Source organism: Crotalus tigris, unplaced genomic scaffold (genome assembly GCF_016545835.1).
Source record: "Crotalus tigris isolate CLP2741 ecotype Arizona unplaced genomic scaffold, ASM1654583v1 scf7180000024337.5909745, whole genome shotgun sequence".
NCBI classification, from domain to species: Eukaryota; Metazoa; Chordata; class Lepidosauria; order Squamata; family Viperidae; genus Crotalus; species Crotalus tigris.
In genome coordinates, this window is record NW_024100507.1 from 170035 (window position 1) to 190464 (window position 20430).

Here is a 20430-nt window from a genome sequence, read left to right on the forward strand (position 1 = left end):
ACAACAGAGATATTTATTATTGGTTATGGGTTTATGCATTATAATAAACCATTAAATTTGTGTCTTTGGCTTTAGCTCAGTATTATGTTTTTTCAGTCCCCATGTTTTGCAAACTTTGTCTTTATGCCTTACCGTATGTCAGCTGGGCCATGATGGTTATTTAACAGACAATAGCTAAAACAATGACTTGAAGATCTGAATGTCTGGGTTTAGACATTCCCAAGCCAGATATGCTTCATTTAAGAATTCTTGCAGTCTTTTTATACTTGGAAATGTGGTCCATGGCTGACAGCAAAGAGAAAAAATTGTCAGGAAAAATCAAGTAGGTGAACACCAAAGTCATCCACCATGTCATCCCACATTTTCATTTGATATCACCAACTTGATATCGTTGCTGAGTATTTAAGTTATATGAACCGCGCACTGTGGACTAAACAGTCCAAAGGGAAAAGAGGCATCTGGAATAGATTGTATGAAACTAAAAGATAAATTCTTTTGCAAAAGTAGAAGCATTTGATCCATAGAGTATGTTGTGCTGATGAAATTATTTTCTGTAAACATATTTTAAGCACAAATAGTATTAGTTGTATAATAGATGTTAAATGAATTTGAGATGCAAAAATTATAAGTTCAATGGTTAAGGTATATTCAACAGTTTTTAGTCTCTCATACTGAAATTCTGATAAGCTGTGATCAGACCATTTCTTATTAGTATTATTCACAGTATTGCAAAAGGCATATTAAGATTATAAAGGTCAATTTCACTGGTTGGTTTTGCTCTTATTTGACAACAGGTTTTAGAACACCAAAGAATGATAAATTAAACAGAAAATATTAAATATTTTTTGTTGGGATTTCTTGAGGTTTGTATTTCATCTTTCAGCAAGATCCATCCTCTGGGCTAGGAAATTGCTAATTCCACCTGCAGATATTTTGCAATTAATTCAAAACTGAACATTGATTTTTAATAAACTTTCTATTTATAAATTGCATCTGATGTGATTTCAGTATTGCCACCTGTGAAAATCTGACTTCTTAGAAATGTAAAGCTAAAATATTCTGAAAAAAGCAGAGGTATAAATAATGACATACGTTTTTTGGCTCAAAGGATTTATATATTGCTTGCTTAACATCTAGAAATAATTTCTTTCCACAGATAATTAGCTAATGATCTATGTATTCTATCTATTGTGGCTATGAAAACGGAAGACTAATGTCACCTACTGACTGTCTACAACAGGGGTGGCCAAACTTTGGCCACTCTAAGACTTGTGGACTTCAACTCCCAGAATTCCCCAGCCAGCAATTCTTAAAGTTTCCAAGGTTGGATACCCCTGTCTACCAGTAGAGAGTTCTAGACAAATCTTCTCCCACACGCCCAAATTGATTTGACCTCATTTATATAGTTGTCCATTGAACATGGCAATATATACAATTGAAATGTGTACATTCCAAAGGTGTGTTCCAGAGACTTTACGATACTTCCAAGGTATCTTCAATTTTAGCATCCTTCAGAAATGCAATGCATGAATGGAAACCAACAATTCAATTTTATAAGGTATTAGACAACTCATGATACCCCATTGGATCATTGGTACTTTCTTACCTAATGGAGAAACAGAATGACCCAGGACAGACAAAAAAAGCAGCAGCGGAACTGGGAGAACTGCTCACTTCCTCCTGGCCTTCCCGGTGGCCTTTCCTTGTGGGAATTTGGCAGGGTGCATAGGAATTCTCCCCTCTCCTCCCCTTTCCAGCAGGCAGGTAAATGGCTACTGCTGGGTGGGGGAGGATTTTACTACTGTGTGGAATTTTATTTGCTTATTGTAATTTTAGTCATTTATTTAATAGCATTTGTGTGCTGCCCTGCTAGAGATACCAAGCAATTAACATGCAAATAAAAATTCATACAAATAGCAGTAATGAAACAGTAACGAAACAAAGCTCATACAAAGAGCAGTAACAGTAATGAAACAAACAAATTTAGAAAAATGCATTTTATTAATTTTATTACTAAAGTTAACAATAGAAAATCCAAGATATTTATTTTACAAAAACATAAATAACATAATAGTTTGCAATTCTTTCTATGCGATTGTCATCCTGAAGACTGATCCAGGAAATGTATTGACAGCTACATATTAAAACATTTAGGTGCTTCATATTTATTTTAATTCCGTGATTTTAGGACAATCTATTGTTTGGTTTTAATGTCACTATTATTATGGCTTTGCTGCTCCGAGAACCTGACCATTGTGATTGCAAATAATGTCATCTGAAATTTAATAAATTTGAATATTAATACTTGGGGGAGGCTTTCCTAGAGATGGTCTATAGATGGGCAGCCAACAGGGGAGCAACTCATCAAATGGCCCTGGGCTTCTGCCTGATCCACCTCCTGTGCGTCACAGTTTGACCTTCTGACAATAGTTAAGTCCTAAGCAAAAATCTATTCACACTAATTAATTTATTCAATGTGCAGATGTCACTCCTAAAATGAAAAAAACTAAATGATAAAATAAAAGAAATTGTGCCAGATGCAATGCAATTCAACCAAACATTATTAAAACAAACAGCATGAAACCTTCCAACTATTGCCAGGGGGGAGGGGGGGAGACGGGGATGACTCATTTCTTATAATAAAGGCCAAACAATTAACTGAGGGTATGAGGTTCCCACAGCTAATTCTAAAGTGAAAAATAAACCCACAGTTATTTGAGTACAAAAAAACTCCAGCTTTGGTTTAAAGAAGTGCCTCCTTTTTCGTCTCTACAGACAAGTTTCTGCTCAAAGGACATTTGAGCTACTTAATGGTATGGATTTCTTTCTCCAGAAGTACCATACTGTATTATTAATGTTATTTCTCTGCTTAATCCATTTTAAAAACCATTATTGTGATACTATTGATTATTTGATGGTATCTGTTCAACATTGCGCTGACTGAAACTATGCTTTCCTTGTGTTAGCAAAGCTCTAAGAAAAAAAGCAGTGCACCTGCTGCGGTTCTTGTGTCATTAATTTGATAAACCCATCAGTTTTAACTACAGTAGGACATTGTTTATAGCAAAGATAGGCAACATTTAGAGACCGCCAGGTTTATTTGGAATTCTTGAAGCAGGTCATAGTTGCCAAGAGGTGGATTTCCTCATTCACAGTCATAAAGGGTGTGGCAAGTCACAGAAAGTCACTTTATCAGAAGTCAAGGAAGAGAGAGTGTTGCCCCTTTCCTAGGGACAATGTTCCAGAAGAAACTGCCTTATTTCTGGATAGGTGGCCTTGCTTCCAGGAACAGTGCCAGACTGTACCCATTCTACACCAGACATGTCAAAAACAAGGCCTGGGGGCCGGATGTGGCCTGCGAAGTGGTTTCATGTGGCCCACGAAGCCATCCTGGAAACAGTGAGGGAATGGCCCCCTCTGCCTTGGCTCTAGCCGGCTGGGAGCCAATGTACAATTTTGTGGTGGCCATCTATGCTGAAATGCATTCAGTCTTAGCTCCACACGGCCGACCAGAAACAGCGAGGAACCAGCCCCTGCTGCATGGCCCCGCCCCCTGGGTGCATGCTGGGGAGGTGTCACCCTTTGTGAGGAATGAAGAAATGCACCATGCCTTGGCGCTTGCCCCCGGTCCCACCTCCTTCTGCCAGAGACCCTCAGATCTGTCCCACTCCTGCCCAGGCCCCCACAGGCACCCTTGACGCGAACGATGTAGAGTTGGCCATGCCTACCCAGTAGGCCACACCCACCCTGGCCACACCCACCTGCCCCCCCGAGGGCAACCGCAATGCTGATGCGGCCCTCAATGAAATTGAGTTTGACACCCCTGCCCTACACTGTGTTTATATCTTAATAAGGTCTATAATATATAAAGTAGATGATGGTAACTGCATCTTTATTTATTAAAATTGTTTATTTACCATATATGCCGGCGTATTAGGCGACCCGGCGTATAAGACGACCCCCGTCTTTATCGCCGAGTCGCCTTCCTAGAACGTCGTCTTATACGCCGGAAACTACCAGTATTTCCGGTGTATAAGACGACTCGGCGTATAAGACGACCCCCGTCTTTGGCGCCGAGTTTAGCGCTTCCGGAAGTCGTCTTATACGCCGGCATATACGGTATATTATAAAATTATTCACTGCCCATCTTGCTTCAAGGCAACTCAGCCATGTAGTCGGCTAGATTTGCATGCATTCTCGTCTCGTTTGTGTGGGAGGCCCGATATAAACAGCAAATTCTTCAAGATATCCCTGAGACAGAATCGACCACATTTCTGAGCTAACAGATGGCAGGCAGGGAAAGCACTGCCCAGAGGGTCTCCTGAGGTGCCTCTTCCCATCCCCTCTTACCCTGAGGGTAGTGATTCTTGCTTGATGCAGGCCTTAGCTAGGTGGCTATCTTGCTCAATCAATTTCTTTCAATGAACCATTGAAACACCCTGCCATTAGAAAAACCATCTGACCATTCAAGTAGTCAGAGAGACAACCAAATATTGTGCTGTACAGGCCAAATTTGCACTGCTTTGTTTGTAAGATGCTCACTGGTGCTAACATTGATGCATTGTGACAACTGAGTGGGAAGCAAGTAATGGGCCAGATAGTAGGTGGTAATAAAGTGCTGGAACGCACTTGACCTTCAAATACAGTGAAAAATGATGCCTTTTCTGTATCTGAAGATGGATTCCGTTCTTCCCCAAATACATTTATCTCAAACCTTTAGCTGAATGATACGGATATTTGGGCTACAATGAACCTTGAAATGAACTCATTTCAGCTGGGCTAACAATTGCAATACAAACTTTAGTTGGTTGGAAACAAAGATAGAATCCTCTGGAAGCATTTTCTTATTTAATGGCTACAGGAAGCTGCTGGGAGAGGTCATCTGGACCCAAGTATTATCTCATTTTTCAAAATTTAATACAAGAAAGTGGCTGACAGGTTGCCTGAGCAAAATAATAAGCTGAAATAAAGAACAGACCTAAATGAATTCCACAAAATGCTAATACTGAGGGTTAGCTGAAAGTTTGGCTTGACTCTCTTGATTTGAATTACTGTATATTCCGGCGTATAAGGCGACCCGACGTATAAGACGACCCCCGTCTTCGGCGCCGAGTCGCATGCCTAGAAAGTCGTCTTATATGCCGGAAACTACCGTTATTTCTGGCGTATAAGATGACTCGGCGTATAAGACAACCCCCGACTTTGGCGCCAATTTTAAAGCTTGCGAAAGTCTTATACGCCGGAAAGTACGGTATTTGCTATTGCTAATTGCAGATGGGGGCGTTCTTTGATTCAGTATTGTGCCTGGTCTTTCAAGGGGCCAGCAATAGTAAGGTCTCTATTTATACAATAGCCACTCCTAAAAAAAATCTGATTTAGCAACAAAGAGTTACATTTTGGTTACGTAATACTGAGGTCATTACAAAACACCGAATATACAACTGAACTTGTAAAGTAGGTGAAAAGTTCAGTCCGTAGCAGCTAGATCAGTGGTTCTCAACCTGTGGGTCGGGACCCCATTTGGGGTCGAATGACCATTTCACGGGGGTCGCCAAACCACGCTGTCCGCCATTTTTTTCCCTTTTCCCTAGCTGTCCTACTCCCTCTTATTGGTGGCCACACCCACTTGGGGGTCACCACAACATGGGGAACTATATTATGGGGTCATGGCATTAGAAAGGTTGAGAACCACTGAGCTAGATGAAAACAATGAAGTTTACTCTAGAATATAAAGATCTGCATTAGTTGGCAATCATTTTCTACATCTATGTAGTTCAAAACGTTGGTTTCAGAATTCAAAGCTAAAAAGGGCTTGCAGCCTGACTATGTAAGGAACCACCTGCCTCACAATAAAAGAAAAAACAATAACTCTTGTCTTGCTGGGTTTCAATTTAGTTGGCTTTGTTCCATTTAAGTCAGGACTTCCACAATACTTCCCATTAAGCTTCCAGGGTCAACAGCATACTGATGGCACCTTACCCAAACCCAAAGGAGGATCTCTCCCAGAAGTTTCACACAAAAGTTTAACAGGACAGGGGAGAAAATCAAGCCCTAATGTATCCTACTGGGATGTCTTGAGTGTTTTTCCACTCCCAGCACTTGCAGGATCCAGGAAGGACCTGAACTGAGCTCCCCAGGTGTCAGAAGGCATTCCAGAGAGCACTGTCTCCACTAGGTTACACTCCACAGATGAAAGGGAATCTCAAATAACGCTGCAAAATGGACATCAGATCCTGCCCAAGAAATGGCAGGATTACAGAAAGTTTTTTTTTTTATCAGCAAAAAATATCTACAATATGACAGATTACCTTTTCTAAAGAGATGCCAAGTTACTATCAAAATGTTTTCATGTAACTTCTGCAGTGACTGGTAATATCCACTTTACTGGCCAGACCCAAGGTAACGTCCATGATTGAGCACTAGACACAAGTCTTATATTTATATTGTTGTATCTTCATCAGTGTATTTCCTCTGCTTATATTCTTCAGCAAAAGGAGCAGAAAAAAAAAGAAATATGATAATAATGACATGCATTGATGCACACACATATCTACATCAATGTAACTTCCCTGCTGATTTTTCCTAATATTCAAATAAATATAAATACCTAACGCACCAGTCCAATGTTGGGAGTAAACTCCACTAATAGCATAACTCTGTACTGTGAGAGTGTTGTGTAAGAACAGTTATCCACTCGTGCAGTAAAAGAAATCAAACAATTTTTTTTTACACACCACACAAAGCTATGTGATTTGTTTAGGTTTGGCTTAGGAATCAATACTTGCAGTTTTTAAATGATGACTTGTTTTTTCTAAATGTATAAATCTACCCCTATTCAACAAACTATAACTTAAAAAACACGGCTTTTAAAAATCAACTAATAACTAGAGGGGTTAGAGTCAAATCCAGCCACTGACAAATACGGGCTTAACCCATTCCCAGTCCAAGCCCACCAACACCCGCATAATCCATTTCTCGGAGAAAACTGTAAACACGAAGGAAGAAACACTTACTAATGTGATCATGTCTCCAGGCATAGCCGAGGGTACACAAGCCCAGCAGCAGCAAAGAAATCCCAGGGAATCCATGCTTTTTCACACTGATGTTCCTATTGAAGTATCTATTCCAGGCTATTTAAGAACAACAAGAGGTTTCGTGAGGCACAAGCGAAACCCTTTATCATTCACAACAAGAGCTACAGTCCAGCCATCTTCCCCTGCTAGCCCATGGTTGTTATAATAAAGCTTTTACCCATTTCAAAGCAGAGTGTAACTTGCTCTCACCTCTGAATGTTGCTCCAAGTATCCCCTGTGGAGACAGACCCTGAGGTTTGATATCCTTTAGATTCTTTTCTGCCAGAGGAACTGGAGACAGAACAGCTACATGTTGATTTTCATTTTATGCAAGCCCTCTTTGCAACTTTCCAAGGTTGACTGTAACACCTGTTTTCATTTCTTCTCAGGGACACCAATGTACGGTAGTGTCTCCTGGTAGAATATTTGGGGCTTCCCTCAAAAGCAAACTATAATGTACATGGGAATACATAAGATTTATTTTGGGTTCAACTGAATAAGAAAATGGATTATCAGTGAATAGACTATGATTCCAGGATTTAACCTTCATTCTGAACACTGCATGGGCCTCCTAGTTGGTGAGGATGCAGAAAGCAGTATGTTCGCTTGCAAGATAATCTTTAAATTAAAATATCCTACCTTGCATAAAACAGCAAAAGCAAGCTTGGTGTAAAAACTGAGATTAAATTGCCCTTTACAATTAAAAGTTTTGTTTCGTTATAATTTGTCGTAAGCATGAAATGTTCTACCTAAAATGCAAATCTGCCTGTTTGGGCTTAAAAACAGTGTTTTGATAGGGCAGTTCTATTTAAAAATTAAAGTACTTCCAGTATATTCCATTTTATGCTCAAAAGACTAGCTGAGCAAAAGGATATTTTTATGAATAAAAGTGACCTGCACATATAGAAAGCAGGATGTCTAAACACAAACCACTTTCATGTTGTTCTTTGCAGGGCAACAACAGAGCAGAACATTTTGGCAGGAAAAAGAAAGGTCTCTTGTTTTCTTGTAACATAACTGGTTAAAAAAAAACTAAATACAAACAAATATTTAATCTTGTAATTAAACCAACATTATCTGATTCTCAGTTTTGTACATTACAACCCACATAAAGTGGCTTTTTCTACAAATCTGCCATCTCTGTAAGCAGGAAAAAGAGTGACTAGTTGACTATGCTATGTCAAGCTACAATGTGGCTTGTGTGGCTTTGGTTTGGCAAGTGCTGATAGCACAAACAATGATAGATTGTTTAATAAGTCATGGATAAATATGCTTTGGTCTAGCACAGGGGTCTTCAAACTTGGCAGCTTTTAAGACTTGTGAACTTCAACTCCAGAATGCCTTAGCCTGCCTGGCTGAGGAATTCTGGGAATTGAAGTCCACAAGTCTTAAAGTTGCAAAGTTTGAAGACCCCTGATCTAGCACAATGCATCAAACAGAGCAGAGTTTGCAATACCTTATAAATATATTCCAGATGTGTAAAATATTATTCTATCTATAGGTTGTTTTAGGATTTATTTTATTATTATTTATTTTGGCGTGCCTGTATATTCCAGAAATGAACAACATTTGATTCCCAGGATTCAATTTTCACGTCTTAATTTTGCACTAGGAGGTGATAAAGGATATTACTCTGAAACACAGCATTATGTATTACCCATAAAAGATCTCAATACATTTCTAAGGACTTTTTTTTACAGATTCTACAGATAGCCAAAGTGAGAATGCTTCTGGGCATATAGGTATTCCGCTATATATGAGGCAAAAAAGTGAAAATAGACACTATACAGTTATATTACACATGCATCTAATTTAATAGCCATTCCATCTCTCAAGGAGAAGGCTGAGAATAACATTTTCAGCCTCTTTCAGTAAGCCTCAATTAAAAGGAGTTCTGCAAATCTCAGATAGTCATGGTAACTTCAATTTGTAAAAAAACATGTATCTTGTAGTATATACTCTTGTTACTCTCGATTCCTTTGAAAAAATATGCTATTTCAAAGAATGTCCTAGTCTGTCTGCATTTGCACAATGAATTCAATTTAGGCTAACTGACAAACTGAAATTAAATATGCCTCACAGAACATACCGATTCTATCAAACAGTAATTAATACTATGCGCATTAGTATTTGTTTCTCTTAGAGAAGGGGTGTCAAACTGCCGGCCTGCGGACTGAATGCGTCATGCCAAAAGCGCGTCCACCCCATTGCCAGTAACGGGAAAAAAAGTTGCGATACGTCGCAACACGTCATGTGACGTTGCAAGTTTAACACCCCTGTCTTAGAGCATAACCCATACATGAATTAATATCCATTTGAACCAATCTATTGGGCAGCTATACTCCTTTTTTAAAATTCTGTATGATTAACAACTTTTACCTTTGTGATTGTCACAAAACAGAATGTGAGCTTCTGATATTTTGGCATCCCATTGTGACTGTCTCTCTAAAAATAAGCCCAGCTTCTGGTAATTGGGGTACAGTTCAGTGAACCACTCCAGTCCTAATGCAGATACTTGTATGCTTTGTTCTGGAGAAGTAGTCATTTCTAACTCTTGGGGTGAGGGTTTTCTTAAACCCATCACTGATTTTTTACCTTCTTTTGTCTCAGTGGCTCTTGGGCATAAATCAGTATTTTTCTCCAAAGCACTTAAGTGGCTAGTAGAAGTTTTATCAACTCCCGTTGCTCTGAGAACTTCTGTGAATGTGGGATACACTTTAGGCTTAAGATCTGGATCAATGAGGTGTTCCTTAGGATAATCCTCTGCTTTGAGAAATAAAGAATTTGCATCTAACTTACTTTTAAACAAGTGGACTGGACCTCTGGTAACCCTTCCATAGTTGTCCACAACATGGTCCTGTGATGTGCATGCTTTAATTTTGGACATGTCATTTTCTGTGTTTCCATTTTTGACATTTCCTTCAAGTTCTAAAATGCTCTTCTTGTCCACACTGCCTGTAATAATTTGCTGCCTGTTGGTCAGGGCAATGCTTGCTCCTCCTGACACTGATTTCAGAGGCCTTTGTCCTGCCTTACTGTTATCAAGGATACTTTCATTTAACAGGCTATTATGACCAGAGGATTCACATCTGTTTTCTAATGCTGTCACATGATGAGAAGCAGTGATTTGTTCTATTCTGTCACCAAGTTCTTGAGGAACTGGTTGAAGACTCTCAATGAAATTATTAGTTGAAAGGGACACACTCTGCTCTACCGACGACTTTATGTTCTGTTTCTGTTTTACACAGGGTTTCTGCTGTGGCTCTGAAGTGGCTTTTCCACTTTGTATCAGTGATTCTAAATTAAGACTACTGGTAGGTATAATTTCTTCTTGAGGTAAAGGGGTTCTACTGGTTTTTTCGACTGTGGATAATTTCTCTGGCAGGTTTATCTTTAGAAACAGCTTTTTATCTACTGCTGCTGAAAGCTCTTCTGAAGTTTTTTTATTCTCCCTTGTTTGAGGTGACTTTTCACTAGTACTTTTAATTTGCTTTTCTTCAGGCAGACCACTGTTTACAATTGCTCCCATTACTCCAATATTTTTTCTTCTTCCTTTTTTTGTAACCAAGTTAGTTTTACTTTTTTTGCTTTCTTCTTTGGGGGGAGTTTCTAAGCTTTGGATCTGCCATTTCTTTTTCTCAGTATTTAGCTGCTCAGATGTAACAGAATCACAGGCTTTTCTGAAGAGAGGCAAAGCTTCTCTTGAATCTTCACTATCTGCCATCTTACAGTGAGGTAGGTGAGACTTGAGACGTTTAAACTGCTTTTTGCAGTAGGGGCAGATTTGCATTTGTGGTGAGTTGCCAGTCATTTTTCTGCCTGAAAAAGAAAATGGAACCAGAGATTGGAAGAACAGGCAGAGTAAGAAAAACTTGCATGGATGAAAATTTGGGAAATGTTTAACACCAGTTAGAACTTGTGCCAAGAATACAGAATGGTTCAATGACAGAAATCATTGCCTGATTTTTTTTCAACACATCTGGTCTTTTCATTTTTCATTCAGGTACTATAGTGCAAAATAGTGCATAAGTATACACTATAGAAATACTACAAAGCATGTGTTCATATTTTAATGCTGTAAGTGTAAAACATTTCTTCCATCTTCTATTAAAACAGATTTTAAAGAACACAATTCCTACCATCATCTATAGTATTTTTATGTGCTATTGACCTATCACAAATAGGGCACTGTACTACTGCTAGAATTCATATTAATATATTTTACCTAGAAGCACAAGGATCAATCATTTGGAAGAACCTAAAGAACAAAGTCCTGTGGCTGAATTAATAGCGCTGTACAGCTAAATGAGATAAAGTATTGTAGGCTCTTTCAGTTAACTGGCAGTTACTGGTACAATTCCTTTACCATGTGGCTCTTTGAAACTGCTACGTACCATGGAATTGATGTGGTTCTTGGTTATATGAAACTGAAGGGATATTTCATAGCATATTGGATTAGAAAAGCTGATTTCAAAAAAGAAAAATAGAGCTCATTTTGAAGAATATAGTTAAAACATTTCACTATTTAAAAAGATGGTTTTTGTTTAAAAAGATGGTTTTATGATTATTTTAAACACGTGTTTTCAAATTTTGAACTTCTTGTATGGTTAAACAAATAAAAGTAATAAAAGGGAGTTCTGGGACTCTCTTAGGCATGAAAGCCATCTTGGAGACTTTGGGTCTATAATTCTCTCGCAGCCCAACCTACCTCACAAGGTTGTTGTTTTGGGGAACCTAGGAGGCTGGACTTTGGGGTATGTTTGTAGTCTTGAGTTATATATTTTAAAAGGATATAATAAATAATAATAATAATAATAATAATAATAATAATGCTTAAATCAGAAATTCCTCAATAGAAACCTATGATCCAGTCTCTGTCTACTGGCAAAAATCAGCGTCACAGATCCCCATCACGATGCAGACAGCAGAAATATTTCCCAACTAGACAAACTTTTAAAAATAAATTCATTCCTCCGCTTAAAGTTTGCCTCAGTTAAACTGTCGCTCCTCTCGCTCATCGCCATCCTAAAAGGCAGCAATTTAAGGGGAGTGGGGGGGGGGAGGATAGATTTCTTCCAGGTGAGAGCTCTGCCTTGAAGCCAATGGCTTAGCCAGAGGGAACCTAGGGTCATTTACTCGGAAATAAGCCCCGATCCATCACTTCCCTTCTGAGGCAAAATCGTTTAATCCCACATATGCTTACCCAGAAGTAAGGTTCTCTCCTGGGAATAAGAAGCCGCATGCGAAAAAGATTTACTCAGGAGGAAACCATGCTGAACTCGAATCAGCGACACAACTGTGATCGGCGGCTTCCGGTCAAACCAGCAATTTGAGAATCCAGCGTTGAAAAACGACAAACGCGCCTCCGGCGGAATCGAAACCTTTGACCTTAACTCCCGAGCGGAGACCGAGGCAAGTTTGATGAAAGAGCATGCGCCCCGTGCGTGACCCGTCGCCTTACGCACATGCGCTCTAGAGTCACGGCGTCGGGGCCGCACCGCCAATGCGCAATCAAGGCGAGAGCGTCTCCCTGGCCGGAGGCGGTCCTGCTGCGCTGCCCACGCGCTTGCGGACTCTGCAAGAGAAGAAGGGAAGGGGGGGGCGGGGAAAGGTTGTTGGGAGGCGGATCGCGGGGCCTTCTGTCCTCGCTGCTTGGGATCCGACAGCGGACCGGCCCAGTCCGGCCATGAGTTGCCGGGGGCCGCTGCCCAGTGAACGAGGAGCGAGACAGAGGTGAGCGAGGGGGAAAAAAAGGGATGGCTGCGGTTGGTAGGGGGCGGGGGGGGAAAACGCCGAGAGCGAAGGCGATCAGCTCAGAGCAGGGCCCGAGCGCCGGGGAGGCCGGGCGAGCGGACGGGCTCCTGTGAAGGCGATTGTGTTGTCATTGCTGTGGATGATGTTGCCTCGAGCCTTCGCGTCAGCTGCGACTGTGGCCGGAAATCTTAGTGCTGTCCTCGGTTGTCGGAGCGACCGTTTCCCCAATCGCCAACCTGCCGGGGCCTCGCCCTCCTTGTAGCCGGGGAGTCGGGGAAGTGGGGTACAAACGCGATGGGAAAGGCTGAGGATTAACGTGGGCCGGGCTCGTTTTCGACGAGGTTCGGCCCGGCGGGTTAAATAGGCCCCTCGCATTTTCCGCTTTATTTATTTATTTCCTTGTAAAAATCCTTGTAAAAAACTGTGCAATTTTGGTCGTGCTTTGAACGGCTTCTTTTCTTTTTTTTTCTTTTTTGATGTTTCTATTTTAATTTTCCTTGAAGCAATTTAGGCTGGTATATGCTCTATATTTTTTTATTTTCTTTGCAGGAACACTAACAGGTAGATTACATCAAGAAACTGTGCTCGAGCCAAGATCCTTCTGTCAATTTGCTGGCAGAATAGAAATTTGACCCTGAAGTTTCTCAGAAGCTAATCATATCTCTTAACAGCCTTCTCAGCCATTCTTCAAGGCCTTGTAAAACGGGCCTTGAATTATTACAAAGTTACCCTATTGTAAAACTTCGAATATAGAAAGGCTTTGTAATTTTTCTAAAAGCCATCTAGTGAATTTATGGCTGAGTTGATGAGATTAAAAAAGGAGATATGGCTCATAGGCTTGCAATGGAATCCTAAGTATACATATTTAGCTGCTGTGCTACTCTGGTGTTATTTATGAGAACGTGTACATGTTGGTATAAGCCCATCTGTGTAATACTTGTAAATGCATTTCTGTCAAAGCCTGAAGTCTGTTGCAAATCACAATAAACTGCTTTATTGGTTCATTGTCTGATAGTAAGATTTTGTACAGCTTGACAGAAATCATCATCCTGGTATCATATTTGGAGAAATCCCAGAAAAAATAGACATTGGGTCTATTCAATATGTAAGAGTTAATGTTCATAATTGGAAAACAAAATATTTTACAAAATTACAATATCTTACTTAGAAAAAAATATTCTCATACAAGAACTATATAAACAAAACAGAGGGATACCCCCAAACTGAAGGACTGAATAAACAGATCAACATGTTTTTTTTATATCTCTGCCATACCTTTCAAGGCTGTAGTGCAAACATGTCAAACTTGTGATGTCACATGACATCACGCAACATATCGGGACGGTTTTGCCATTGCCGGCAATGGGGTAGGTGTGGCTTCCGGATGATGCGTCCGGCTTGTGGGCCGACAGTTTGACACCCCTGCTCTAGTGTTAACTTTTCAACTTGTGTCAATCTTTTTTTAAAGTATCTAAAGAATATTTATGAATAATCCTCGTTTTGTGAACCTTGCTGAAATATTGTATGAAATATTGTATGAAATATATGAGTGCTTTTGAGCATCGTCTTTAACAATGGACATCTTAAAGACCATCCATACAGAACTTATGCTCATTTAAAAAGACATTTTCTCAAAATAATGTGGTTGCTTTGGACTTAAAATAACACTTATACCTGTCTTGAATTGCTGACATTTTTGACAAAATAAATCCTGATAATCTAATAGAAGACCATTAGGTTGAGAAATATACAGGTAGTCCTGAAATTATGACTGCAATTGAGCCCAAAGTTTTTGTTGCTAGGCAAAACAGTTAAGTGAGTTTTGCTCCATTTTATGACATCTCTTGCCACAATTGTTAAGCGAATCACTGCAGTTGTTAGTAACATGGTTGTTAAGCGAATCTGGCTTCCCCATTAACTTTGCTTGTTTGAAGATAGCAAAAGGTGATCACATGACCCCAAGATACTGCAACCATCACAAATATGAGCCAGTTGCCAAGCATCCAAATTTTGTTACTATGACCACAGAAATACTGCAACGGTTGTAAGTGGGAAAAACCGTCATAAGTCACTTTTTTTAGTGCTGTAGTAATTTTGAATAATCATTAAATGGTTGTAAGTTGAGAACTACCTGAAACTATTTTTCATTGCCAGACATTCAGGATACATTTCTTTTAAAAATGGTTGCTGCTGAGATGATTCTTTTGAGTCCTCATTGAGATTCCTAAGCATCTAGATGAGGTTTAAATTCTTAATTTGTGCATGATTTTCAATTATCCTATTAGCATAGGATAATGAAAGATGCTTTACAGGATGAATTGCACCTTTTGATATGGCTTTCTTCTGGGCTTAATGGCTGATGTCTTTGTAGCAATGAGCAGATTAAAAAAAATGAATAATTTTAAACTGTGTTAACTGTGCTTTTGTCTTCCACAAGTATACGGAGTTAACTCTACCACTCTCTAATTTTTGCTGCAGGAAGAGGAGACGAAATGGCACAGAGGAGGATGGGCCTGTTCCAGAAACTAAACGTGGTAGCCGAAATGCTGTCTTTCAGGATTCTTGGGATACAGAGGTAAGATTGAATATACAGTGGGGCAAAAAAGTATTTAGTCAGCCACCAATTGTGCAAGTTCTCCCACTTAAAAAGATGAGAGAGGCCTGTAATTGTCATCATAGGTAGACCTCAACTATGAGAGACAAAATGAGAAAACAAATCCAGACAATCACATTGTCTGATTTGGAAAGAATTTATTTGCAAATTATGGTGGAAAATAAGTATGTGGTCAATATCAAAAGTTCATCTCAATACTTTGTTATATATCCTTTGTTGGCAATGACAGAGGTCAAATGTTTTCTGTAAGTCTTCATAAGGTTGGCACACACTGTTGCTGGTATGTTGGCCCATTCCTCCATGCAGATCTCCTCTAGAGCAGTGATGTTTTGGGGCTGTCGCTGGGCAACACAGACTTTCAACTCCCTCCAAAGGTTTTCTATGGGGTTGAGATCTGGAGACTGGCTAGGCCACTCCAGGACCTTGAAATGCTTCTTACGAAGCCACTCCTTCATTGCCTGGCGGTATGTTTGGGATCATTGTCATGCTGAAAGACCCAGCCACGTTTCATCTTCAATGCCCTTGCTGATGGAAGGAGGTTTGCACTCAAAATCTCACGATACATGGCCCCATTCATTCTTTCCTGTACACGGATCAGTCGTCCTGGTCCCTTTGCAGAGAAACAGCCCCAAAGCATGATGTTGCCACCCCCATGCTTCACAGTAGGTATGGTGTTCTTTGGATGCAACTCAGCATTCTCTTTCCTCCAGACACGACGAGTTGTGTTTCTACCAAACAGTCCTACTTTGATTTCATCTGACCATAGGACATTCTCCCAATCCTCTTCTGGATCATCCAAATGCTCTCTAGCAAACTTCAGACAGGCCCGGACATGTCCTGGCTTAAGCAGGGGGACATGTCCGGCACTGCAGGATCTGAGTCCCTGGTGGCGTAGTGTGTTACTAATGGTTGCCTTTGTTACGTTGGTCCCAGCTCTCTGCAGGTATTCACTAGGTCCCCCCGTGTGGTTCTGGGATTTTTGCTCACCGTTCTTGTGATCATGTTGACCCCACAGGGTGAGATCTTGCGTGGAGCCCCAGATTGAGGGAGATTATCAGTGGTCTTGTATGTCTTCCATTTTCTAATTATTGCTCCCACAGTTGATTTCTTCACACCAAGCTGCTTGCCTATTGCAGATTCAGTCTTCCCAGCCTGGTGCAGGTCTACAATTTTGTTTCTGGTGTCCTTCGACAGCTCTTTGGTCTTCACCATAGTGGAGTTTGGAGTGTGACTGTTTGAGGTTGTGGACAGGTGTCTTTTATACTGATAACAAGTTCAAACAGGTGCCATTAATACAGGTAATGAGTGGAGGACAGAGGAGCCTCTTAAAGAAGAAGTTACAGGTCTGTGAGAGCCAGAAATCTTGCTTGTTTGTAGGTGACCACATACTTATTTTCCACTATAATTTGCAAATAAATTCTTTCCAAATCAGACAATGTGATTGTCTGGATTTGTTTTCTCATTTTGTCTCTCATAGTTGAGGTCTACAGTACCTATGATGACAATTACAGGCCTCTCTCATCTTTTTAAGTGGGAGAACTTGCACAATTGGTGGCTGACTAGATACTTTTTTGCCCCACTGTAGTTTTGCTTTGGCAGTTAATATATTATCCTATTAGTGGAGAGTGTGAATGCTTTCTGTGGCTGGGGTATTTTTTTTTTACATGCATTCTATTATGATGTTCCCTTTCTTGATAAGCTCTTCTATACAATCATTTTTTGCTTCTTTTGACAAGTGTACCTTGCAGTTGATCAGGTACTATCCTTTTCCTATTGTCTTTCTACCAATATTTGCTTTTAATTTTTTCCATTATCCCTTCCTTAGTAAATATTTCATCAGGGTGCACAATTTCACTGTTTCTTTGTCAAACATATACCAACAAATACCTGGATTTTAAGTACATTAATTTTCAGTTCTGTATTCCTTGTATTCTGTAATCCTTGCATCATATAGCTTATCTAAAATTCACTTCATTCCCTCATGAGTCCTTTTTTGTGGATCTTATTAGCATAACTGCATATTATTCTTGGGCACTGTAACATATTTCTCCTCCATCTGTTACAAGCTGTTTTCAAATCTTTCCTTATGTCTTTGTCAGTTGGGGGATTGATCTGTCTCTAGTACTTCTCATATTGGATTTGTATTTTCTCTTCACGTATTTGTTCTATTATAACATTTGCTGCTTTGGATTTTTTAAAAATTTCCATTGTTTCTCAAGGTTCGCTGTTGGTTCTGCAGAAAAGGATCTATCCCACATTCACAACTCTTGTTACCTTTTTCATTAATTTTCTTGTATTCATCAGAAGCAAAGCACTCACACTTTTCAACAGACCTTTTTTACGTGGATACACACCAATATCCATTCTTATGTATTCGTATGCCTGAATGGCCGAACTATTTGTTGTAGTACTTTCTCATCTTATTCACATTAGCTAGAAGGTCAGATTTACAGATTTTCTCCCAAATTTATCAATTATTGTGATGTTGCCAACATTCAGAGAAACATAATATGCAAGTGTCACCAAACTATCGTGTTTCCCTGAAAATAAGACCCACCCAGAAAATAAGCTCTAGTTAAGAGCTCGCCCACTCCGTCCCACTGTCTGATTGCTTGTGGCTGCAACAAGGCAGCAGAGTGCATGTTACACCGGTGCCACCACCTCCACAAAGTTGAGGTGACCGCTTACCTCAGGCCCCTGTAGCCAGGCCACTCCCCCAAGTGACTTCCCCCCGCCCATTCAATGACCGAACTGCCCGCCCCTTTCCTTTTATTTCCCTCCCAAGCCGGATTGCCATGCTACGGAGGATGGGCGGTAGAGGCTCGGTTGCCTTACCCGGTGCCCCTCCACCATTTCGGAGCCAAGGGGAGTGACAGTGAAAGCCTCTGCCCCCGCTGCGCAACAGCTGCATCCACCACCGGAGGGGCTTTCTTTGGTCCTGGCCACCCTCGCTTTGCCCCGCAGATCACCTACCCATCAGCAGCCACCTCCTTCTCCAATTCTCCCATGGCTTGCGCCATAACTGGGTGGCACAAGCCTCCCCTGCCATCTCCTTCCACCTGCCAGGCTTGATGTGAAAAGAAAGCCAGTCTTTGTATGTTTGCACTATTCTCTTCCAAAAAGGATCTCTAGAGATTAACTTGGAAACTCATGCACGATTACTAATATTCCGCCAACTAGGAATAAAATGCAGTATAGTGACCCACTTAGGACCAAGCATATTCTTTGGTTTGTTAGTTTTCACATTAAAATAAATTCTCCTTTTGCATTTCGTGTTGATTCGTAGACTTTTCTTTCAAATATTTTTGAATATATGCATTTGTTTTCTTGCTCTACACAAGGCACCTTTCAAAGCGATTTTCACCAGAACTTCATTGTATGTTCATATTCGGGTCTAGTGTCTTGAACAGCAGCAAAATGGTATCTGTAACTTCATTACCTGAATTTAAATAAAGCAAAGAGAGTCCCATTATGGCTCACTGTGATGTGTTAATCCAGATAGTATTTTTCACCTTGGTTTTCTCTGATGTGGCCATTTGGCCATTGCTTAGTAGGTAGGAGAGTTATGAAAATTACAAGAATGAGGGAATGAGGCAGGCAGCTGGAATTCTCTCTGGCTACAAGGGAGGTGCTTGTTGCCTTCCTGGCAGCTGGCATTATGTATGTGCATGAATGAATCCTTTTGGTGTTAAACATAATTTATATACCATCAAGGAACATTATTTTAGTGCAGCTTTTAACATGTTCTATTTGTGTGAAAGTGCAATTAAACATTAACTACTTGAATTCAGCTTTAAAATCCCCCATTGTGGCTTAACAAACATGGTAGCAAGGACAATCTGTTGAGGAATCAACTGTACTTTGCTTCATCAGATGTTTACAGTGGGAGATAACAGTGATAGATGGATAGACAGACAGACAGACCCTAAGTTCAATTCAGTTTTATACTTAACATAGTATGGTGCTTATGACTGTTAAATTTCAGCCTCAGATCAATTATGGGAACATTATTGAATATTTGAAAGTATAAATATGACACCAGGAGTTTGTGACAAGGCAGGTTTTCTTCCTAGCGGAATTGAAAGTACAGCAACTTAGTTTGTATTGGTGGAGTTGGATGTTTAACTTGCTTATTGCAATGTTTTCCCATAGAAACAGAATGATTTTTGGTGCTAGGAGAACTCTCCAGAAAAATGTCTGCTTGAGATATAAAGTTGTTTTTTACGAGTTATGATGACCAGCCTCCCTGTGTGTCTTTGTTCCACAGTCTTCCAGCAGTGAGAGTGGCAGTACCAGCAGCTATAGCAGCAGCAGCAGCAACATAAGCAGTCCTGACAGAGCTACTGGGACAGACTCCAGCTTACCCCAGATAATGCCAGGATCAAGTCCCGTGACGCCCCCTCAGTCTTTCCATGAGCCATCTGCACTATGCCAAGGTCCTTACTTCCACATCAACCAGATCCTGAAGGAGGCGCACTTCCACAGCTTACAGAACAGGGGCCGTCCCCCAACATGATGAGCCTAAGCAGCTCTCTGCCTTCTGTGAAGGGGGACAGCACTGTGTGATATTTCAACTTTAAAAAAAAGAAATTGTTAAAATTGCACAAAATGCCTGTTGCCTTTTCAATCTGTATTTGGAATGACAGGTTAACAGGTAGTTGTTTACTTGTGGTTTGCTGCATCGTTGCAATGCAAAGGGAGCTTTGGAGTAATTTTTATAGGATTCTTCTGGAGACTGGTTGAAGGTGGAGAGCTGATGTGTTGGGATAAGCCTAAGAGTCCACCTCTGTATTATAGGAGTGCGTAATGAGTCCAGTCCGACTTCTCAGTCTGTTTATTAGTAACCGATGCTTTATGTAAAATCCTTTCCAACACTTGTGTTTAGTTTTATAAGTTTTTTTTTTAATTTCAATAAATAGTGAATATGTTTTATGGTAACTTACTCTTTTAAAAAGTTAAGTCACTATGTGTTAAGGCCACTTAAAAAAC

General features: G+C 40.2%; 2 protein-coding genes across 3 annotated transcripts; one reads left to right on the plus strand and one right to left on the minus strand.

Moving 5' to 3' along the window:
- Nucleotides 1–4028: 4028 nt before the first annotated feature.
- On the minus strand, nt 4029–12465 carry CUNH17orf80 (chromosome unknown C17orf80 homolog). Of its 2 annotated transcripts, none has more exons than XM_039325362.1 (5): nt 12277–12465; nt 9453–10892; nt 7284–7364; nt 7014–7130; nt 4029–6482 (listed from the first exon to the last, which is right to left on the minus strand). In XM_039325362.1, the coding sequence occupies exons 2-5, from the start codon at nt 10882–10884 to the stop codon at nt 6439–6441; spliced, it is 1674 nt and encodes a 557-aa protein (XP_039181296.1). In that variant the 5' UTR covers nt 10885–10892; nt 12277–12465; the 3' UTR covers nt 4029–6438. The 2 variants fall into 2 exon arrangements, with proteins under 2 accessions (XP_039181296.1, XP_039181297.1); XM_039325363.1 differs by having other exon boundaries at nt 4030–6482; nt 9873–10892; nt 12277–12455.
- Nucleotides 12466–12561: 96 nt separating this feature from the next.
- On the plus strand, nt 12562–20371 carry FAM104A (family with sequence similarity 104 member A). The gene is made up of 3 exons (XM_039325364.1): nt 12562–12806; nt 15306–15402; nt 19709–20371. The coding sequence occupies exons 1-3, from the start codon at nt 12577–12579 to the stop codon at nt 19955–19957; spliced, it is 576 nt and encodes a 191-aa protein (XP_039181298.1). The 5' UTR covers nt 12562–12576; the 3' UTR covers nt 19958–20371.
- Nucleotides 20372–20430: the final 59 nt, after the last annotated feature.